A 24,585-nucleotide genomic window follows, 5' to 3' on the forward strand; every position below is an offset into this window, starting at 1 on the left:
CTTCGCCACAACAGTATCTTGGACCAGCCTGGTGTGTTCCTTGGTCTTCATGATGCTCTCTGCACTTGAAACAGAACCCTGAGACTATCACAGAGCAGGTGCATTTATGCGGAGACTTGATCACACACAGGTGGATTCTATTTATCATTACCAGTCATTTTGGACAACATTGGATCATTCAGAGATCCTCACTGAACTTCTGGAGTGAGTTTGCTGCACTGAAAGTAAAGGGGCCGAATAATATTGCACGCCCCACTTTTCAGTTTTTAATTTGTTAAAAAAGTTTAAAATATCCAATAAATTTCGTTCCACTTCACGATTGTGCCCCCCTTGTTGTTGATTCTTCCCCCCAAAATTTGAATTTTATCTTTAGGTTTGAAGCCAGAAATGTGGCAAAAGGTAGAAAAGTTCAAGGGGGCCAAATACTTTCACAATGCACTGTATATACAGTACAGACCAAAAGTTTGGACACACCTTCTCATTTAAAGATTTTTCTGTATTTTCATGACTATGAAAATTGTACATTCACACTGAAGGCATCAAAACTATGAATTAACACATGTGGAATTATATACTTAACAAAAATGTGTGAAACAACTGAAAATATGTCTTATATTCTAGGTTCTTCAAAGTAGCCACCTTTTGCTTTGATGACTGCTTTGCACACTCTTGGCATTCTCTTAATGAGCTTCAAGAGGTAGTCACCGGATATGGTTTTCACTTCACAGGTGTGCCCTGTCAGGTTTAATAAGTGGGATTTCTTGCTTTATAAATGGGGTTGGGACCATCAGTTGTGTTGTGCAGAAGTCAGGTGGATACACAGCTGATAGTCCTACTGAATAGACTGTTAGAATTTGTATTATGGCAAGAAAAAAGCAGCTAAGTAAAGAAAAACGAGTGGCCATCATTACTTTAAGAAATGAAGGTCAGTCAGTCCGAAAAATTGGGCAAACTTTGAAAGTGTCCCTAAGTGCAGTTGCAAAAACCATCAAGCATTACAAAGAAACTGGCTCACATGAGAACCGCCCCAGGAAAGGAAGACCAAGAGTCACCTCTGCTTCTGAGGATAAGTTTATCCGAGTCACCAGCCTCAGAAATCGCGGGTTAACAGCAGCTCAGATTAGAGACCAGGTCAATGCCACACAGAGTTCTAGCAGCAGACACATCTCTTCAACAACGGTTAAGAGGAGACTTTGTGCAGCAGGCCTTCATGGTAAAATAGCTGCTAGGAAACCACTGCTAAGGACAGGCAACAAGCAGAAGAGACTTGTTTGGGCAAACGAACACAAGGAATGGACATTAGACCAGTGGAAATCTGTGCTTTGGTCTGATAAGTCCAAATTTGAGATCTTTGGTTCCAACCACCGTGTCTTTGTGCGACGCAGAAAAGGTGAACGGATGGACTCTACATGCCTGGTTCCCACTGTGAAGCATGGAGGAGGAGGTGTGATGGTGTGGGAGAGCTTTGCTGGTGACACTGTTGGGGATTTATTCAAAATTGAAGGCATACTGAACCAGCATGGCTACCGCAGCATCTTGCACCGGCATGCTATTCCATCCGGTTTGCGTTTAGTTGGACCATCATTTATTTTTCAACAGGACAATGACCCCAAACACACCTCCAGGCTGTGTAAGGGCTATTTGACCAAGGAGGAGAGTGATTGGGTGCTACGCCAGATGACCTGGCCTCCACAGTCACCAGACCTGAACCCAATAGTGATGGTTTGGGGTGAGCTTGACCGCAGAGTGAAGGCAAAAGGGCCAACAAGTGCTAAGCATCTCTGGGAACTCCTTCAAGATTGTTGGAGGAGCATTTCCCGTGACTACCTCTTGAAGCTCATCAAGAGAATGCCAAGAGTGTGCAAAGCAGTCATCAAAGCAAAAGGTGGCTACTTTGAAGAACCTAGAATATAAGACATATTTTCAGTTGTTTCACACTTTTTTGTTAGGTATATAATTCCACATGTGTTAATTCATAGTTTTGATGCCTTCAGTGTGATTGTACAATTTTCATAGCCATGAAAATACAGAAAAATCTTTAAATGAGAAGGTGTGTCCAAACTTTTGGTCTGTACTGTATATTTATATGGAGAGAAACCAAAGACAAGAAAAATACCCTAATAACTGAAAGTAAATGTATAAATCGCACAGTGCAAAAATAATAATAAATAATAAAGGGTATTTAGTTAACATAATTTTGATCAAAATAATGTGAAAGCCATCCCGCCACTTCACGGCAACCCTTATGGGACAGTCCTAACTCTAATATTAAAAACCTTACCATTTGTCAAGTGACATACATATGGACAAGGGCAGAGAGGCTGGATCCCTGGTGTAAGAATAAAGCCGAAGCAGAATGAGCGTCTCAGCCCAGACAAAGGGCGGCCACACCCTTTTATATGCACTAAAGCATACTGACTGCAAAGAAAAAACCTGAAGGTCTGAACTGAAACGTAAGTTGATGTGCATGCAAAATGTAAATGCATGTTCACACAAGGCCATTAAACAGAGAGAAACCAAAGACAAGAAAAATACCCAAATAACTGAAAGTAAATGTATAAATCGCACAGTGTAAAAATAATAATAAATAATAAAGGGTATTTAGTTAACATAATTTTGATCAAAATAATGTGAAAGCCATCCCGCAACTTCACGGCAACCCTTATGGGACAGTCCTAACTCTAATATTAAAAACCTTACCATTTGTCAAGTGACATACATATGGACAAGGGCAGAGAGACTGGATCCCTGGTGTAAGCATGTATATTTAAATGTATATGCACAATAAGGTCCAGAAATGACAGTGACACAAGTTTTAACTGTTTACCAAAACATATTCAAGATACAGTTATATAATCAATGTGGGCTTAAAGTGCAAGCCTGCGATCCAGCCTGTCATGTGAATGTAGCAGAGCTGGAGCCGTCGTGGGAACCATGGAAAGGTAAGGATGATGTTACTTTATTATTTTACTTTTATTGCAGAAGACATTGGCTTCAGCTGGAATGGGCGTGATGGTAAGTATGGTTTAATTTAGAACATTAAAAAATTGTGTGTTTATTTCAATTACAGGACTTTATTCTGGGTGTTTGTGTTTTTTTTTTTTTTAACTTTGACTATGGGGTTAGTAATGAGGGTGTCTTATAGACGCCTCTCCATTACTAACCTGGGCTTGATGTCTGCTGGTATTATAAGCTGACATCAACCCCAGCCCTATTACCCCACTGCCACCGCTACAGGGCAGTGGGAAGAGCGAGGCTAAGTGCCAGAATTGGCGCATCCTATGGATGCACCATTTCTGGGGCGGCTGACGGCTGGTGTTTCTAGCCTGGGAGGGGGCCAATATTCATGGCACCCTTCCTGGGCTATTAATATCAGCCCCCAGCTGTCTGCCTTTGCTAGCTATTAAAATAGGGGGGACCCCACGTCATTTTTTTGGGGGGTCCCCCATTTTAATAGCTAGTAAAGGCTAGGTATTCAGCTGAGGGCTGATATTAGTAGCCTGGGAAGCTCCGTGGGTATTACCCCCTTCCCAGGCTTCAAACATCTGCCCCAGCCGTCTGCTTAACCTCTGCTAGAGCCTAAAATTACGGGGAACCCTACGTCAATTTTTTTTTTAATAAATCCTTTATTTTAACACTAAATGACAAGTACAGTAAGCAACACTATCAACACTATCACTGTACTTCTTATATATGTGACTGACATGTTTCTATCTATCTAATCTATGTGTGATGCTCTATTCTTTCTGTTATAAATTGTCGGGTACCGCTGCTGAATTGCCGGCCAGCCTTTTTAAAGAGACGGTGCATGAAAACATTATTATTTTTTTAAATAAATCCTTTACACCAAATGACAAGTACAGTAAGCAACACTGTCACTGTATTTCTTATATATGTGACTGACATGTTTCTATCTATCTAATCTATGTGTGATGCTCTATTCTTTCTGTTGTAAATTGTCGGGTACCGGTGTATGCTGCTGCTGAATTGCCGGCCAGCCTTTTTAAAGAGACGGTGCATGAAAACATTATTATTTTTTTTAATAAATCCTTTAACGCTAAATGACAAGTACAGTAAGCTGAGCGCTGCCATCCAGCTTGTCATCCTTCAGAGACACTGCAGAGCGCAGGCATTATGGGAACTTCCGATTCCGGTATTCGATATTCTAAAAGTATCGGAACTCAGTATCGGAACTCCGATACCGCGAATATCGGTCGATACCCGATATTTCAGTATCGGAATGCTCAACACTAGTTGTAATACATAATAAGTAGAAAATAGAAATAAATGTCCCCTTTTTGTCTCTGAAGAGATAACTAAGGGGTTATCCAGGACTATTTTATTTTTTTACTATGGACCTAAGAATTAACAGGCAGATAGTTGCTAATTACTTGCCCGTTCTGCACGCCGTCAATCTCTTGTAGCTCATGGTCATGGACTTCTCTTGCCAGCGATTCTGCAATAAGGTTATATATACAGAGCAGCTGCTTCTCTTCCGCTCTGTTCTGTTAATGGGGTGTGACTGCCAATATCGTACTGATTGACAGCCAGCTCCCCACTGCTTAACTGCGGGAAGCTGGCTGTCAGTCAGCATGATGCCAGCAGTCACCCCCCCCCCCCATCAACAGAGCAGCGCGGAAGAGGAAAAGCTGCTCTGTTGATGCGAAGCAGCAGAATCGCCGGCAGAAGCGGTCTGTGACTGTTCTGAGACGGCACTGGGTAGAACAGGCAGGTAATTAGCAACTACCTGCTGTTAGTTCTTAGGCCCATAGCAAAAAAAATAAACTAGTTTGGGGCAAACTCTTTAATTAGTGCACATATACTGTAGTTACTGTATGTACCTATATTTCACATGTAAAAAGCCATGGAATGAATGGTGCTATAATAATAAATAATAATAATGGTGTATAAACTGTCTGAAATTTTCCAACAGGAAACATAGAAACATACGTATGGAACATTCCTGAAAGATCTGGCCCTTTAACGCAGGAAAACAATTGTTTGACTTGGGCTTATTACTCAGCAGTTGATCAAATCAAGGTAATATGTTTTGTAATTATTTTACTATATTTAAAGAAGCACTCCTCCCATCAAAATTTGTATCCTCTTAATATATTGCATTCATCATATTATATAGCACTGTGTACTTACAATTGCTCATTTTGTCCTTCTACCCAGCTAATTCTTCTATTTTCCATTAGGTCTATGACATCACAAAATTAAAAATTGACTAGCTGAATCCTTCTAAGCTTTATGTAGAAACAGGAGGTCAATTTTCCCTGTATAAGTCATCAGTCACTGCAAAAGTCCCTGGCAGGGGGAAGGAGGGAACAGCTGGGTCAGGAGTTTAAAAAGGGAACGATAAATGCTATAAATGCAGAGAAAAGAGACTTCCTGTTTCTACATAGAGCAGAGATAAGAGAAGAATTAACTGGGTAGAAAGACAAAATGAGCAATTGTAAGTACACAGTGCTTTATAATATGACTGCAATATATTAAAAGGATAAAAACGTTGATGGAAGTGCTTGTTTAACAAGGTTTAATCTGGTCTATTCCATGAAGATAACATACAGAGAACACAAAAACACCTAGGTCACATACACTCTCAAATTAATAGTACATAAACCACTGATATGAACATATGTTTCAAATAGCAGCTATCAATACCCACAAGTCTAAAGACGTAAGACAAAAAAAAATCAAATACACCAATAACATACACCTGAGACTAAGTCACATCTCCAGCACCATTGAATCAGTGGTAGTGTACATGAATTGTCCCAAAAGACATGGACAGTGATGCATTAAAACAAAGCACAAAACTAGGATACCTGTAGTGGTTTGTCACTACCAAAATAAGCAAAAGAATCAACAAGATGGCAGAATATACCTTTAACACCTGTTTGTTACCCAAAAGTTTGATGTGAAACTGCACTACTAGTCTAGTGATAGGGAACCAGGGAAAACATCCAGAAGGAATGAACCAGACACAATGGAAATAGATGCTTCGTCTTTCTACGGTTATCAGCAGACTAACTCCATAATAACTCATGACGAAAATGTACATCACTGTTGACTGTTCCCACACCATGACATATAGGTGCTTCTCACAAAATTAGAATATCATCAAAAAGTTAATTTATTTCAGTTCTTCAATACAAAAAGTGAAACTCATATATTATAGAGTCATTACAAACAGAGTGATCTATTTCAAGTGTTTATTTCTGCTAATGTTGATGATTATGGCTTACAGCCAATGAAAACACAAAAGTCATTATCTCACTAAATTAAAATAATTAACAAAAAACACCTGCAAAGGCTTCCTAAGCATTTAAAAATGCCCCTTAGTCTGTTTCAGTAGGCTCCACAATCATGGGGAAGACTGCTGACTTGACAGATGTCCAAAAGGCAGGCATTGACACACTCCACAAGGTCCCAGAGTTCCAATTTTCATTTGGAAATCAAGGTCCCACAGTCTGGAGGAAGAGTGGAGAGGCACACAATCCAAGCTGCTTGAGGTCTAGTGTGAAGTTTCCACAATCAGTGATGGTTTGGGGAGCCATGTCATCTGCTGGTGTAGGTCCACTGTGTTTTATCGAGACCAAAGTCAGCACAGCCATCTACCAGGAAATTTTAGAGCTCTTCATGCTTCCCTCTGCCGACAAGCTTTTTGGAGATGGAAATTTCATTCTCCAGCAGGACTTGGCACCTGTCCACACTGCCAAAAGTACCAATACCTGGTTTAAAATCACTGTGTTTGATTGGCCAGCAAAATCGCCTGACCTTAACCCCATAGAGAATCTATGGGGTATTGCAAGAGAAAGATGAGAGACACCAGACCCAACAATGCAGACGAGATGAAGGCTGCTATCAAAGCAACCTGGGCTTCCATAACACCTCAGCAGTGCCACAGGCTGATCGCCTCCATGCCACACCACATTGATGCAGTAATTGATGCAAAAGGAGCCCCGACCAAGTATTGACAGCATTTACTGAACATACATTTCAGTAGGCCAACATTTCGGATTTTAAAATCCTTTTTCAAGCTGTTGTTATAAAGTATTCTAATTAACTGAAATAATGACTTTTGTGTTTTCATTGGCTGTAAGCCATAATCATCAACATAAACACTTGAAATATATCACTGTTTGTAATGACTATATAATGAGTTTCACTTTTTGTATTGAAGAACTGAAATAAAATAACTTTTTGATGATATCTAATTTTATGAGAAGCACCTGTACATTGTCATCATGGTGGTCTCACAGGTGCTACCAAAGCTCTACAACAGTGTTCCCCAACTCCAGTCTTCAAGAGCCACCAACAGGCCATGTTCTCAGGATTTCCTTAGTATTACACAGGTGGTGGAGTTATCCACTGTGGAGGTGATGCAATTATCACCTGAGCAATACTAAGAAAATCCTGAAAACATGGTCTGTTGGTGGCTCTTGAGGACTGGAGTTGGGGAACACTGGTCTACAAGATCAGCCACAGTGATCTGCTCCTGCTACAACTCACTGAATCCAGGATAACTTGTTGGTTTACATGCCTCGGCATCTAGCGTTACAGAGATAACTTGATCGCAGGGCACTAATGGGTTGATATGGCAGCCAAAGGTACAAAAAAGATCCCAAGCCTGTAATAAGTCTTGGTCTATGTGTCAATAAAGCTGCAGATAGGTTTGGCCCCAAGCAGCGCAAGAGAGTAACATTTTTAGAATTAAAGTTTCATTATCAAATAAGCCTCCCACAATATTTATAGATTATATGTCATTTATGTGTGTACGCTTGTCAATATCAGGGGGATGTTCTTATCATGTACCTTACTTTGAGATTCAAAGTCAGGGAGAAGCGGGATGGACATTTTTTTGGAATGACGGGAAAGGGGAGAGGAGTCTGGTTTCTTTCAATGTAGTTTGTATTGTGTGTACACTTAAAACTTAATACCGATTATTGATTTAAACCCCCTAAAATAAATCCCCCTTTATTATCAAATATGACACTTCATTTAAGATTATTCATTTACCCATATACTGCTACTCTACAGGTTTAAAGGGAACCTGACATCTGCACTAGCCCCTCTAAACCGCCATCATGACTGTATTGCACCCTTTTCCTACATTTTAATAAGCCCTTTTACGTTGCTTAGTAATTGCTAAATAAATGTAAAATTAACTTTAAACCCTGCACTCGCGCAAAGTAAATCAGTGAGTGACCAGTCTGGGGGGAGGGGAAATGATTTCCCCAAACTAATCCTCCCTCTCATTGTATGTGACATGATTTGCAAGAGCGGCGTCACCGCCGACTCCTTGCAAATCTCCTACAATCACAAGTCCTCCCTGGAAATGTGAAATGAAGTGGGGTATGTGCTCCCCAGCTTCATCAGCGCAGTGTGCATGCCCAGGGAGAAAGTAGTGACGCTAGACTCAGCCAGCCACGAGCTTCACAAAGAACCAGCGGTAACATCACTCTCGTAAAGCATGTCACTCACGCCCACCGGGGCTAGGTTACACAATGAGAGGGAGGAATAGTTAATCAACGACCCCCCCAACACAGATTACATAGCGCAAGTGCAGGGTATAAAATTAACTGTTCATTTATTTAGCAATAATAAAAATTCTTAGAATGGAATTATTACAGTATAGAATTAGATTATTCTTATTAGACTATAGGAAAAAGGTGCAATACAGTCATGGTGACGGTTTAGGGGCCAGGGCAGCTCTCAGGTTCTATGCAGACTTGTGAATCCTCACAGTGTGCACGGTGCGTGCTGTCAGGATTTCCCAGTGGCAGGAGCGGGCAGTCATGTGACCGGAAGTATGGAATATGTATACTCCTGGCCATACTCCAAATAGACATGCGCGGCCTCGCTCAATACAAGTGAATTGAGTGAGGACGCGTGCGTCTAGTCAGAATGTGGCTGGAAGTATGCACATCACAGGCTTGCTGTCACATGACCGTCCGGTTTCGTAGATGGCACTGGAGAATCCTAACAGTGCACATGGGGCGCGATGTAATGAATCACATGTCTGCAGTCACACACAGTGATTGCAGACTTACTAGTGAAATCTGAACAACCCCTTTAAGAGGTTTTCCCACAAACAAAAGTTTATTTTAAAAATGGTCTGTGTCTGACTGTGTACGGAACATACCACATCTCCTGGGCAGGGGAGGAAGCAAAAGACAATACAGACATTACAGCAGGGGATCGCAGGGGATTCATTTTGTGAGATAAAATGTTTGACTGCCTGTTTTTAAACATTATTTTACCTCACAAAATGAATCCCTCTTTTGCATCCTCCCCTGCCCAGGAGATGTGGTATGTTCCGTACACGGTCAGACACAGACAATTTTTAAAATGAACTTTTGTTCGTGGGAAAACCCCTTTAATTTCTTTAGGGGGGACTAAAAAGTATGGAATAAAAACAATGTAAAATGCATTTAAAAGGAGTGAAATGTTACAAGGTAGTTCCGTAATCAGAGAGGCAGGCGGCGAGTATAAGAAGGGGCGATGTCTGCGGGAGGAGCATTATGGGAATTGTAGTCCTATACATGGTATTCCCACTCACAGCCAGCCTTGGCAGTATAAAGGCATAGGGACAGTTCAGAGCCGGGCAAGATAATGAAAACAAAAGAGAATTACTTTTGCAATTATATTCAGGCATATGCTGGTTGTTTTCTGTGTTTTTCACAGAGAACTACTTTACGGGGTTAAAGTCATTCTTAAAGTCATGTGAATGCTTTCTCTTTTTTACTAATAGACATGGAATAAAAACAATTGGCCCGTGGTGCCATGGACAAATGCAACTTGTCCTGCAAAAATAAGCGCCATGTTGGCAAAAAGAACAATTTTATGGCTCTTGTAGTGTTGGTTACTGTCATTTGTGAAAGTTTCCTAACTTTGCAAACTTTCCACAAATCCCTAAATGGCAAAGTTGACTTTTAATGGAACAAATGGGTTATCGATATATAAGAATATGCAATGTCCCGTGTGCTGCCTGGGGATCCTTGTGCTCCTTTAAGAACTCACAGACAATTTATTGGTCCATGTAGTTTCCAAGTCGTCATTCTTTTTAAAGGAGTCAGGACGACATTGATTCATTCCTCCATGTAGTGCACTGAGGTAACTGCCTTCTCTCTTAGGACACATACAGTGGATTGGTTGGGCCTCTTGTGATTTGCAAAAAACCCTTATTTCTATTGAGCTTACATAAGGAGACGATCTTGCGATTTTTTCTTCTTTTTCTGATATTTGATGAAAATAAATCCTGGTATCTAGAAGAAAACATTGAAACATATTCCCTGCATCCTGAAGAAGTGAAGAAAGACGATGAAGAGTTTATTGAAAGCAACTTGATGCATGGTACGTCTCCATCTCAAAGTTCTCGTGCCTCTTGAAATGTTTAACTAAAAGTTTAGAAAGGTAAAAAAGAACAAACTGAACGGGTGCCTGATTGTGAAAACACCCTGACAGTATGACGTCTGTACAGGAAATACACAAGAAACCTACACTGGTTGGGTATATAAAATACAGCAGTGTGGCTCCCCTTTAAATAAACTACAGTAATAAAGGGGGCATTAGAGTTACAAAAAAGGAAAATTACCTTTATTTAATACTGCACATCACAATTAGATAAAAATGTACACACAATGTAAAATGGAATATGCCTACGGTGAAAAAAAGAGGCAAAGCTGCGCCACAGTCTGTAATAGTAATGTACCTCTCCTAATTACTGGGTATAGAAATTACAGGACCTACATATAATACCTCCATCAGTAATATTTATGCACCACATCAATAGCTGCCTGACATTACACAGTGAAATATGTGTGGCCTACAGTGTCCATTTTAGGACATGATCAGATATCAAAGTCAAACATCAGAATAATGTCAGTTTGAGGCTAAATACCCTGTCTGAGAACTGACTTTGCTAAGTGACATTGATAAATGACATTGACATGTGACTTTGATAAGTGACTTTGACATGTGACTGATGCCTACAATGGTCAGTGGTATCTGGTAGCCTGATGATACCGACCAGATGATGATACCCCCCAATTGTGGAGCATCAGGAAGCACGTGGTACTCAAATATTGATGTGGTGCATATTTATTACTGAATGTATTTATATGCCCATTAAGTGTGTCATGATATTCTAATATACAATACTGTCTTTTTTTTATCCAAAACATTAGTGTTTAACTCAAATTTTTTCTTTAAAAGGGAATTTGTCACCAGGTTTTTGCTACTCCATCTGAAAGCAGAATGAAGTACGGGCGGATACCCTGAGTCCAACAATGTATCACTTACTGAGCTTCTTGCTGAAGTATTGATAAAATCCCTGTTCTTTCTGCTGCAGATCTCTCAGTACTCTGAAAGCTGAACTCAGAAAACCCCGCCTTCACCACTGATTGACAGCTTTCTATATATACTGTGCATAGGCAGAAAACTACCAATCAGTGATGGAGGCGGAGTAATACACCAATCATGAATATGGAGGACTACATGGAAGCAGGTTGACTAGTCCTCTAGTGATAATTTCCTGTTGCGGAAACTGAGATTTTACCAAAACTACAGCAAGTAGCTCAGTAAATGACACCGGCTGGAATCAGGGTCTCTGTCTCCACATTATGCAGCTCTCAGATTAGATAGAAAAATCTTGATAACAGATTTGCTTTAAATTATTTCAAATTTTTATTGAAATAAAATTTGTGTATTCCTTTTAATTCTTAAGGCTAAAAAAAAAGTCTACCTGACTGCTAATTATCCTGTTACCCATACAAAACAAGAATGCCTTACACAAAAGACATTTATTGAACATATATAATATATATCATACAAATGTAGACAAAAGATCATTGGTACATACTAATCCTGTTTATGAATATGTGCTTTGCTCAAGCCTCGGTGACGTCACTTGCTTTAATGCACATGGTCTGTGATCACTTGTATTTCAGCTATTAATGGTAAATTATATGCCAACTTACAAGGCCTTACTATGCACGTCGGGGACCATATAAACTGGCACCTCATTGGCCTGGGGAATGAAGTGGACATACACACAGTGCACTTTCACGCACACAGCTTTGAATATACGGTAATGATTTTAATAAACTTGTTTCTAATGAAGACAGGGCTCTGAATTACATGGAATAAACTATGCCTAAAAGTGATCTCCTGTCAGGGGTAGACTGAAGAGTTGAAAAACTTGAGACCTCTTACTAGAACTGACAAAACCTAAGAAAAACAAAGTGAGAAAATAGCCTGCAGTACGAAAATAAATAGCAATAGTGCATGGAAATAACATAGGGCACTTAATGTAATTTTGATTAAAAAAAAACCCCTAAAAATCATCACACCACGCCAAGGTGACCCTAATCCGGACAGTCTTTCTAGAACGGCCTGATTATTTTCTTCTCCATTGAGAGCTATAGATATACTAAGCATTTCACAACAGGTAGCCTGGCAAAGCCCTATCCAGTGTCCCTGTGAGGAATAATGTGACAGTCTCAGCCCAATAGAAGTACATCTTATTATTTAATTAATTGTATTTATCTATTTAGATACCCGAAAAAGTTTCATTAACTGCTCTTCACACATATACAGTATGCCTTTTTAATAGCATAAATAGTGTGCTTTAAGTCTTACAAGTGTTAGTAGATGTATTACATTGAATTTAGGAAAATGTTAAAAGGTTTGTTTTAGGAAGAAAACCTCTGTTATATGTCCTGTTGCATGTCATAAAGGGGGATTTCTCTGCTCGAGACCCCATCTATGAATCAGAACGACAAGCCTCCCATTCTGGTGGATTTTTGCCTTCATCTAACAAAACAGGTTAAATGCCTGGCTGGGCATGGATTTTCCTGCAAAATCAGCTGTTTGCCGGTAGCGAAACTCAGCCTGATCCCCCAAGGTCTGAATAGTATGATTATTTCTCTCCAATGAGAATGTTCCTTGAGGCTTCATTCAGACGCCCATTTTTCTCACATACGTATTTTGATAAGACTTTTATCAGATTATGGTCCGAGAGTCATCAATTTTTCTCATTTATGGAGGGGGAAAAAAAAAAAAGTTTCTCCACCTTCTCCTCTCTGACAGTCCATGAAAATTGGACCGCACTCAGATGGCATCCGAGTGCAGTCTGATTTTTTCCCAGATCCATAGACTTGCATTGCTGATTTTGATCTGACGTCTCCGCAACTTTCTGTGGACTGCTCAGTCTGCGAAAAATCACAGACTTGTTGATGGCCACATACCCTGGTATGAGTGCTATCTATGTCTAAAAGGTGATGTCAAACTCTCTCTCTCTGAAGACTCCTTATGCATTATCTTGTGTGACCTGTATATTATTGTGTATTTTATTCTCGTGTAGGTTGAAATTTACTGTATTCAGTGTTAATTGTAAGGCCAGCCCCATGGTTGGGGAGGAGTAAATGGGCACTAGGAGCTTAGTTCCTGTTGTATAGTCAGTTCAAGTTCAGCTTCAGAAAAATGAAGATAATCTCAGCAGCGTCAGCCATTTTGGGTGTGTGCAAGAAAAGCAGTCTCATGGAAGGTAGATCAATACCAAGTAACAGCAATGGAAGTTCTCCTCTATCATCCAAGTTGGGGCACCTAGTGAAAGACATTTAAAGCGAATCTTAGTGATTGCCGGACCTGGAGGTCTTTGTGAAGGAATACGGGGTCAGCCAGTCTGGGACACATCCATAAGGTATAGCACCTGGAAGAGCTCCCTTATATTGTCCACATAGTGTAGTACTGGGTGCAGTAGTCACAGCGAAACACATCGACCCGTGTGGCCATGTACTGGGAAGATGGAGGTCCTCAGTTTAACCTGTTGTACTTCAGCAGTGATCTTCACAAGTTATGTGCAGCTATCCACAACCGATATGTTTGTGCCTTTGTCATGTACTGCAGATGAAGGATTCAAGTGTTTTACCTAGTACCTATTGTACATCGTTCCAAAATCAAGTAAACAAGTGTATTTTATTAATAATGTCTGGCTCATTCATGACAACAAAGGGCCCCAAGTTACGGCTGCCTGAGGAGGAGAGCAATTCAAACGGATGCGAACACACACCCCCAGGGACACCTGTATACAGGGTTTAGGGTCTCCAAAATAGATGGAGTTCCCTTACCAGTGAAAAGCATGGCTAGCACTCGGATGCGAAGAACAGACATCTGAATGAAGCCTTTAGAGGCCAGAGTTTTGGCATAGATTACAGCGCCTGGCATCCATTATAATCTCGGGGACAGAACTCACCAACTATAGCGCTGGTCTGCCTACATGGAGCAGTGACTTTTTGGGCCCCATCATTCTCCAAGTCCTAGGTGCAACCACCATCTCTTTAGGCCTTATAGTTAAGTAGATGAGCTGAGGTGGGGTAAATTCATGTAGTTTTATGTTTGTCTCAGTGAGTGCACATTGATATGAAACAGAGCAAAGGTCTTAAAATAATGGACGATTTTGAGATTTATATCCCAATCTACGTTTACCTACATAAAATGAGAATATCAGCAGCCACTAACCCGTCACTTCTCTTCTTACTTTTAGATGGGTGATGATTATCACTCAGATGTTTTTGATCTTTTCCCTGGAAAGTTTCAGACGGTTGGTATGGTTGCAAAGGCCCCAGGAACGTGGTTGCTTCATTGTCACGTGGCTGACCATATACATGCAGGAATGGAGACTGTGTACACAGTATTGGAAAGTAAGTGATCAGCATTGCAGGCTAGTTTTGATAAAATCACTGTTTTATCAGCATGAGATTATCATTGTAACTAGTAAACCTGCTGCCATGTGGTCTTCGTTATTCATGAGCGCAGTATAACGCCTCACCCACTACTGATTGTCAACTTTCTGCCTATGCCCAGTAAAGACAGAAAGCTGACAATCAGTGATATGGGTGGGTTTATACAGAGCTCAGCATTCAGATAAATAGTAGATATGCAGCAGATAAAACAGGGATTTTATAAAAACTACAGCAAGTAGCCCCTGCATTATGCTACTTTCAGATGGGGGTAGCAAAAACTGGTGACAGATTCGCTATAAAATATTCTGGTGCTGTCTAGCAAATGGAGGTCAAATGCATATGGCCACATTGCAAATTCACATTACGGTACACTTAGCCACTATGGGTCCATACGGTGTCTCCATGTGCATTTTAGTTACATAGCGGCACAGCTTATTACAATATTAATTTATGAAAAATAAGAATGGCTTAATCAGATACCATTCTGTAAGGGTGCTCAGCTAGAAGAAGGAAGAATACGACTCACAGGAGAACCATTCAACGGGCACATTGTTTGTCTGCAGCCCTGTAATATGGACCCGTACTGCCTTATTGTAAGGATCTGTGATCACACATTTGCTGTACAGATTTGGAATAAAATAATTAGTTTTTGCTTTGTGGGGATTTCAGTTGAATTATTTTTAAGAAAACCATGCAACTTTAGCAAGTATGTGATGTTATGGTTAATTTTGAGAGCTTATTTAATTTCCTGGGAGACAGAGATCCTGATCTAAGCCTGTTTGAAGAAGCACTCCTCCCATCAAAGTTTTTATCCTCTTAATATATTGCAATCATCATATTATATGGCACTGTGTACTTATAGTTGCACATTTTTCTACATAGACCTAATGGAAAAGAGAAGAATTAACTATAACATCACATGATTAAAAACTGACTAGGTGAATCCTCCAAAGTTCTATGTAGAAACAGGAAGTCCATTTTCCTGTACGAGTCATAAGTCACTGCAAAAGTCCCTGGAAGGGAGGAGGAGGGAGCAGCTGGGTTCAGAGCTGAAGCGGGGAATGATTTTTGCAGGGACAAGAGACTTCTTGTTTCTACACAGCAGAGAAAAGAGAAGAATTAGCTGGGTAGAAAGGCAAAATGAGCAATTGTAAGTACACAGTGCTGTATAATATGATGACTGCAATATAGTACGAGGATAAAAACTTTGATGGGAGGAGTGCTTCTTTAACCAGAGGCATTATCCACGCAAATAATATATTTCTATCTTGTGATTTTTGCCTAATTGAGTTGCATTTTTCTTATATTCCTGTACAGAAAAAGAAACTTTAATTCACAAGTTTATTAAACACCTTCCGGGGGTTACAAAGCAAGTAGAAGACGACTCAGCTTGAGCCAAATCTGAATAACAATTGTTACATCTCCCATGAAATATTTGTACCAGAAAATAACCTATTCTACAAAATAAAGAATATTAGCAAAACACCTCACCAACATTAGAGAATTTTATTTATTTATTTTTCTGGATATCCAGACCAAAAACCATGGATGGCCTCCAAATTTTTCAGACATTAACCACGCCCTTTTAAAAAACCATGATACATTCACTGTGAAGTTGTAGATATCGGCAATGCAGCTCCGGTGGTGATTTGAGTATAAGACATAATGTAACAGCGGAATAGTGACGCAGCTCTAGATGGGACTGGAGTATAGGACATAATGTAACACTGAATATTGACTGCAGCATAAAACATTATATCAACAGCAGAATAATGACTGTGGGCCCACTCCTTCCTCTTGTGGTCCTCCTGAGTCCCTGACCCATGTCCCACCATACTGTCACCTGCCAGTGATGCTCAAAAGATAAAGATTACGTAAACTTGCATCGATATAGTGAAAATACAATCGGGAAGATATCACAGGAAAGACTTCGTATGACATCCTGCCCCTCACCTGTCCAGCATTTAGCAGAAGCCCAATAAGGTGTCTAGGTCCTGTGTAACTGAGCAAAAAGTGGTGCTGTTATAGGGCACCTCGCCACGATTTGTGCATTACGGCCCCAATTCTTCAATACCAGCATCTTTCACCTGGTCTTGATGGCAGGGTATGCTGGAGTCAGACACTCCGAATCCATTAAGAGCACACGCCTCAATGAATTAGGCGCGCCTAAAAAGTGTTATGCGCCTCGCCACAGACCTTACTCCAGTCGAGTACTGAAGTAAGATTTGTGCCGTACAGAACACTGCTTGTAGTTATGAATGAGTGGGAGTTGCTATGACCCCGTCCTGCCCACTTTGTTGGAGCTAGGCGAAAATGGTGTAAGAACGCTAAGGCTGCGTGCCCAATATGCGTTTTTCAAGCATTTTTGCAGCGGAATTTCCGCAGCGAAAATGCTTAAAAAACGCTTGGTAATACGTGCCCCATGGTCCCCAATGACAATCCGCATGTGCTGTGCACATGCTGCGGAAATTTCCGCTGCGGATTATCACTGCGGAAAAATACGCAGCATGTCCATTAATTTTGCGGACACGCAGCGTAATTTCAGCCATTGACTTGCAATGAATTGCTTAATATCCGCATGAGTACATGTGCACACACGGATATTAAGCGATTCAATGTGCGGATGGTACCCGGGTCTGGAGAAGAGGAGACTCCCGGGTTCCCTTTACCTGTTAAAAAAAGAATTTAAAATAAAAAATAAAGATTATACTTACCTTCCGATGGCCCCCGGCCTCCTCAGCGATGGGTCCGGTGTGTTGGGCAGCTCGCGATGGTCTAAAAGGACCTTCTATGACATCATTTAGTCATGTGACAGGTCACACGACCGCGACCCGTATAAGAGACCGGACGCAGCGGAGAAAAGACCGGGGGCCATCGGAAGGCGAGTATAATCTTTCTTTTTTATTTTTTACCATTCTTATTCTTTTTTTTTAACTATTACTTGATCACACTACTATAAATCCATGCCGGTTGCATGAATTTATATTGTGTAACCAAGTTGTCAAGCACTTTTCCAAGTGATGCTAAAATCACTTGGAAAAACGCTTGACAAACGCTTCTCCCTGGCAGGAAAAACGCATGCGGATTTTACATGCGTTTTTCCTGCCAGGTAGAAGCGGAAAAAATATGCAGCATTTCTGCATCGTGGGCACATAGCCTAAAAGTTGCAAAATTTAGGAGCAGATTTGAGTTGCGCCAACATTTTGAGCCTTTTCAAAAAATTTTACGCCAGATTTCTAATCTAAAAGCTTAGATAACTCAGGCCCTACGTGTCATTGTCCTGGCAATTTATGCGCACAACGCATGAATTAGTATGTTTTTCTCCAGAACATTGCAAATTACAGCGCATTTACATCATACTTTGCTACTTTTTTGCCACTCACGGCCACTTTTTAAAAAAGTGGACTGAGTATACAGGAGGCGGATGGGGCCATGTGCAGCCTAAGAAACTTACTATAGAAAGGTGGCAGGCATAAATCATAGCGCAACTCTACCTAGTACTTGGCCGGCGTAAGCTTAATTTTCTAGGGATTTTCAAGGGATTAACCAAATTACTAAAAAACACCTGAAATAAGATGCACGGATTTAAAAGCGGCAGTGTTACAGGGAACCAGTCAGCAGGTTTTAGACCGCAAACTAACGTCATTTATGGAGAGTCCCAGCAATGTTGTTATTGTCCATACCTTTGTTTTAGGAGCCTGTGCAACCGATTTATAGAAATCCATCAGCAAATTTTCATGCAAATGATCAACAAGTGCAGAAAGGTCCTGATGACCTTAGAGCCGGACTATCAATCTGCACATGCACCTGGGAATGATGGTGTTCGCAAAAGATCGCGGGCAGACGAGCAGGTCACAGGGAAGGGTGACGGAGGTCAGCGACAGAGGAATGGGGGAGAAAGGCCGGGGACCTGTAAGTGCAGGCGAAAACTGAAAATATGCCATTTTAGTACACAATACATAGTGCCCAGCTTGTGCTTCTGGAAACATGTGCCGCATAGATTGTTAAAATGGTTGTCCAGGACCTAACAAGTGACAACGTATTGCCCATACTATATGAAGATCCTATTTTCTTCTCTATTTTGGAACCTGGCTGTTCTATTGTATCAAAGAGAGCAACTGCAAGTGGAAATATTGTGTCTCAAAGTTATGTTTCATCCTGTAAAGAATCTGAGACATGGTCATGCAAGGTACTGTATAAATGCGGTAGTAACCGCTGTAGAACTTGTTACCAAAACATTCCATAATCATAATACATGTAACTACAATATTAAAGATGACACCATTTGCAATACTCAAGATGTTAATTATATTATTAGCTGCTCTCTTTGTCACAAGATGTATGTGGGTTGCACTTGACGCAAACTTAAAGTTCGTATATCTGAACATATTACGGATATTGGTGCTAGCCGCAATATATCACATGTATCAAATCACTTTATGGTTCACCACCATAGGAAATTTCTTCTCTGCAAGTGTATGAAATTGAGAGAGTCAAAAGATCTAATAGGGGAAGAGACCACAGGAGACTATTACTTACCAGGGAAGCGTTCTGGATTTATAATTTAGGTACACGTATCCCTGATGGTCTCAATATGCGTAGGGAAATTAGGTTTATTATAATTTATAAAAGGACATTTTTATGCTTGTTTTATTTGCCATTTGTGATTTCTTTTTTAATGTTTTTAACACATATACGTCTGCGTCTTTTCTTGCTTTGTTGAGGTAAATGCGTACGTTATTATATAGCAGACTCCTGCTGCTGATTTTGCCAGCTCTGCTAGCGAGCCAACGCGATCGTCTTGCCGTACATGTATGGCGGATGTCGTGAAGAGGTTAATATAATTTCCTCTAGGAACCATGACGTGGTCCCAAAATGTCAAGGTTAGAGTTTGGCAGCTTATTAAATGGACCAGTAGCTCAACACATGAACAGAGTTACCGTATTTTTCAGACTAGAAGACGCATTTTTTAACAAGAAAAACTCTTGTTAAAAATTGAGTGCATCTTATAGCCCGAATGCAGCGTCCTGTGATGGAGGAGAATGCTGACACTGCGTCCTCCCAGCTTACAGAGAGCGCTGCCGGGACTAAACGGAGGCTGCAAGAGAGGAAACAATTCTTTAAATATCCAAATTAGAGTTTTTTCCTTCTTTAGAGCTGTTAAAAGTGCATGTACAAAAAAAAAAACAAAAAAAATAAATAAAAATGTGCCTGTTCAGGAAGGAGGAAAATAGCCCAGCCCTGAACTAGTTAAAGAGCGGCTCGTGTTCTTATGTCAGAATTTCAAGATAATGCTGAAAACTGAAGTATGAAGGTCACTAATGATCATAAAGGGAGCGGTTTTGCCAGACACCAGTATATCCGATGCATTTTGCACATACACCTCTGAGATGTAATTGTCGCCATATTTTCAGAATAAACTTAATTTGCAGCCATTTTACCTTTTTGTATGGTTTATTGGACACAGCAGATTTTGGAGCGCCATCTATGTGACGTTAAGTTCACCCAAGAAACAAAAAAGTTTACGTTACAAGTTTTCTTTGGCTTTGACATAAAAGGTAAGGCAAGAAAAATGCTGCATTTCCATCGTCGGGCAGCAGGTTGAGGAAATCTTGAAGGTCAAGTTCTGTGGCGATAACATCTAAAGTTTCTAAAATGAGACAAACATAAAATGAATAAAGGATTCTGACATCTGGTACAATGTTATTTAGTGACCGCTCATTCCATGTAACTCATCTACATTGAAATATACCCGAGCCCTGATTCCAGAAGAGCAGACGTGGGTAAAGCGCGGCCCATGGGTCACATCTGGGCCTTTGTCTTTTCCTGTCCGGCACGGCACAGACAAAAAGCTGAAGACCGTGGAATACTGCACCACCTAGCCCCCTTTCTCCCACACCGCCAGCATCTCAATTTACCAGAAAACTCAGGATGCAGATACCATTGAATACAATGGTCGAAGAGGAGCTCCATATGCCATCATTCAGCTTGTGCGTATGTGTCTCATTGCAGCAGGCGTGACAATATCACTAGTTTGTGCCTGCAGTGCGGATCCATACTCTACATACACCGGAGCAGCACATCGGAGAACGGGGTTAGGTATGCAGTTTTATTTTATGTCAGTACTTAGTAAAAACTGTGGGGGCCAGTGTGTGTGTGTGTGTGTGTGTGTGTGTGTGTGTGTATGTGTGTATGTGTATATATATATATATATATATATATATATATATATATATATATATATATATGTGTGTGTGTGTGTGTGTGTGTGTGTGTGTGTGTGTGTGTGTGTGTGTGTGTGTGTGTGTGTGTGTGTGTGTGTGTGTGTGTGTGTGTGTGTGTGTGTGTGTTAGATGAAGGTACATTATACTTATTATTTATACTTAAAGTGAATCTGTCACCAGGTTTTTCCTTCTAACGTGAGAGCAGCTCAAGACAAAGATGCCAATTTCAGCGATGTGTCACTTACTGGGCTGCTTGCTGCAGTTTTGATAAAAATCACAGTTTAAATCAGCAGATTATCACTAGAGGACTAGTAAACCTGCTGTCATAGTCCTCCATATTCATGAGCTGTGTATAACCCCGCCCCCACCACTGATTGGCAGCTTTCTCTGTACACTGTGCATAGGCATAAAGCTGCCAGTCAGTGGTGAGGGCGGGGTTATATAGAGCTCAGCAGTCAGAAAACTGTTAGATCTGCAACACCAGCTCAACATTAGGTGATGGAAAATAATAATGAGCAGAATTAAACTTGGCCTGTTGTTTGGTTTGGCCTTCCACAAGAATTCGAGAAATTAGCTAAAACAATCTGTGGTATTAATTAGAACCAGTCATCAGAAAAGGTTTCCTTCAGTTTAGTAATTCTGAATAATAAAAATGCTATGGCAAGTAACAGAGTCAGTAAGTGTGCGAAGTAAAGAGACTCTTTAAAAAAAAGACTTCAAAATGTAGCCCCTTTTAGACTGAACAGAGGGCTATCAGAATGTAACATCATGTGCGGCATGTAACTTTTTCGTCCCCAATTTGTCACCTCAATGTGTGGCTCAGTTTATGATTTGCCGCACGGCATTTGTAAGTGCCATTCCTGCCCAATCATAAATTGTAGCTTAGAGCGCCAGAATCACATACAGACGACCTTACAGACTAATAACCTTTACCTTTTAAAGAGGAAATAAATACTTCATTAGTGTTTTCACTCTCACGAACCCTATTGCAGAGCTCAGGTAACAACTTGTTCCACCACAGAGCCTACAATTCAAAAACAGAGAAAATAATGATATTACAAAGATCAACAGGAAATCTAAAAATGAAAATCAAGTGAGAAAAATCAGTAAAAAAAACAAACAAACCAGTAATACCATGAAGATAAACGTGATAAAAAAACAAAAAAAACCCATTAATATAAATATTAAGTGGGAAACCTCTTTAAACATTGATAAAGCTGCAAGCCTTCATCCACGAGTATTTAGGAAACTGAGCTAGGTAATAGACAAATGTATCTTACTTTCTTAGTGGCTTGTGTAACAGAGGCAGTGCCACAGGATTTCATGGTGACTAATGTAACATATTTAGAAAGGGTGCAAAAGGTAGAGCCGTGTAAATATTTGAAGGTATTATACGAGTAACGGGATTTCTCAGAGCCCATGACGGCACTACGGAGAGAGGGGATCCGCCCTTCAAGGACAGGAAACCTACAGATAAAAGGGCGGTACCTATCTCCCGCATCAGTTGTTTACAGAGCATGAGAGGACCACCAGGTTAGTAACACAAAATTTTACAATTTAAGACCTCGCTAGACACACCACGTGGCTGCAATAATTAACTAATAAGCGTGCGCACCCAAACGTGAAGGGAGGGAATCTACGGGTGCCGTCATGGGCTCTGAGAAATCCCGTTACCGGTAAGTAACTACGTCTTTCTCCTTCCCCCATGACGGCACCACGGAGAGAATTGCAGAGAAGTGACTCATTAGGGGGGGGGACCACAGCTTCCAGAACCCTTCTCCTGAAAGTAAGGTCTGAAGAAGAGGTTAAGTCTAGCTGGTAGTGATTAAAGAAGGTAGAGGGGGAAGACCAGGTTGCCGCTCTATCGTAGCACCGGCCTTCTCCGCCCAGGAGGCTGCCACGGCTCTTGTTGAGTGGGCCTTCAGTTTCTCCGGGGCAGCTTCTCCACGTGAGGAGTAAGATAATGTGATGGCCTCCCTTATCTATCTGGCCAGCGTGCCCTTAGAAGCTTTCTTCCCCTTACGAGGACCCCGAAAGCAGACAAAGAACTATCCTGCCTACACTCTTGTGTTGCCTCTAGATACTGGATTAGGCACCTACTGACGTCTAGTGTATGCAGGACCCTCTCTTTCGTGTTCCTAGGGTTAGGGCAGAAAGAAGGGAGGGTGATTTCCTGGGACCTGTGAAATCTTGATGCCACTTTTGGTAGATAGGCAGGGTCAGTTTTCAGAATAACTCTATCCTCCAAGATTTGTGTGAAGGGGGGGGGCCTGCCGATAGGGCCTGAATATCACTAACCCTCCGTGCGGATGTGAGAGCTACCAAGAGTGCTGTTTTTAGAGACAGAGTTTTTAGGGACGCTTCTGACAGAGGTTCAAAAGGTGCCTCAGTTAGGGCTGAAAGGACCAAGTTCAAATCCCAGGGTGTAGTATTTCGGGATGGGATAGGGCAGGATATAGCTGATGCCTTAATAAACCTAGATACCCATCTATCCCTGGCTAGTTCAAAGTTATAGAGTGCTCCCAGGGCCGCAACTTGAACTTTTAAAGGTACTTGTGGCCAGGCCCTGCTCCAAACCCCTCTGTAAATATTACAGGATAGCTGTCAACGGAACCTCCCCACCCAACCTGAAACCTGGAAGGAATTTCTTCCAGGTTTTCCCGTATAGTTTGGTGGTGACTGGTTTTCTACTTTGAAGTAGTGTGGTGATCAAATTTGGGGAGAAACCTTTGTCTTTCAGAAGAGCCCTCTCAAATTCCAGGCTGTCAAGTGTAAGCTTGACACCTGAGGAAGGACGACCGGACCCTGAGAAAGAAGGTCCGGGAGAATCCATGGATCGGAGATTGACAACCTCCTCAACAATGAAAACCATGCTCTCTTTGGCCAAAAGGGGGCTATTACGATTACTCTTGCTTCTTCTTCTCGGATTTTCCTCAGAACAGCTGGAATCAGAGCGGTCGGAGGAAAAGCGTAAGCTAGAGGGTAATTCCAAGGGATCATAAAGGCATCCACGGCTACCAGGTTCCCTTTGGGATCTAGGGAGCAAAAAGAGCTTTTTTTTTGTTCCGATTGTTGGCAAACAGATCTATGGAGGGACGGCCCCACCTTTGTACAATCTGCCGAAAAAACGCCTGACTTAATTCCCACTCGCCCTGCTTCAACTGAGTCCGACTCAAAGTCTGCGGTGCGGTTTTCTACCCCTTTTATGCGTAGAGCGGATAGGGATTGCAAGTTCTCCTCGGCTAAGTGAAAGATGACCTCTGTCGTCTGCATTAGGGAATGGGACCGTGTACCTCCCTGGTGGTTCAGGTATGCCACTACTACTCGGTTGTCTGAGAAGACCCTCACGTGATGTCCTTGTAGTGTGTGCATGAACTCCCAGAGTGCCTGCTCTACTGCTAGGAGCTCCTTCATGTTTGAGGACATTAGTTTCAGGCGTTCTGTCCAGACCCCCTGAGCTACCAGGTTGTTGAGGTGGGCCCCCCAGCCCCCGGGGCTTGCATCTGTGGTCAGGACTTGTGGTGTCGGGATTGTCCAAGGAATCCCCCGGGCCAGATTGTGTATGTTCCCCCACCACTCTAGGGAAAGTGTGGTTTTTACAGATAGAC

General features: G+C 41.3%; 2 protein-coding genes across 4 annotated transcripts in view; one reads left to right on the forward strand and one right to left on the reverse strand.

Annotated features, from left to right (window-relative positions):
- The window catches only part of CP (ceruloplasmin), a 123,042-nt gene extending 106,806 nt beyond the window's left edge, over positions 1-16,236 (forward strand). Inside the window, exons 16-20 of the mRNA XM_073674642.1 lie at positions 4,934-5,040; positions 10,143-10,362; positions 11,958-12,097; positions 14,555-14,711; positions 16,071-16,236. Coding sequence (XP_073530743.1) covers positions 4,934-5,040; positions 10,143-10,362; positions 11,958-12,097; positions 14,555-14,711; positions 16,071-16,147 — 701 coding nt within the window. The 3' untranslated portion in view covers positions 16,148-16,236. The remainder of the gene's footprint in view (positions 1-4,933; positions 5,041-10,142; positions 10,363-11,957; positions 12,098-14,554; positions 14,712-16,070) is intronic.
- A 3,266-nt stretch (positions 16,237-19,502) lies between these two features.
- HPS3 (HPS3 biogenesis of lysosomal organelles complex 2 subunit 1) overlaps positions 19,503-24,585 on the reverse strand; it is a 69,595-nt gene continuing 64,512 nt past the window's right edge. For all 3 annotated transcript variants that reach the window (XM_073674644.1, XM_073674643.1, XM_073674645.1), the window contains 2 exons: positions 21,911-22,001; positions 19,503-20,403 (listed from right to left, as the gene is read on the reverse strand). In XM_073674644.1, coding sequence (XP_073530745.1) covers positions 20,276-20,403; positions 21,911-22,001 — 219 coding nt within the window. In that variant the 3' untranslated portion in view covers positions 19,503-20,275. The remainder of the gene's footprint in view (positions 20,404-21,910; positions 22,002-24,585) is intronic.

The sequence above is a fragment of the Phyllobates terribilis genome, unplaced genomic scaffold (genome assembly GCF_046119375.1).
Source record: "Phyllobates terribilis strain yellow unplaced genomic scaffold, ASM4611937v1 Scaffold_3__8_contigs__length_932513732, whole genome shotgun sequence".
Lineage (NCBI taxonomy): Eukaryota > Metazoa > Chordata > Amphibia > Anura > Dendrobatidae > Phyllobates > Phyllobates terribilis.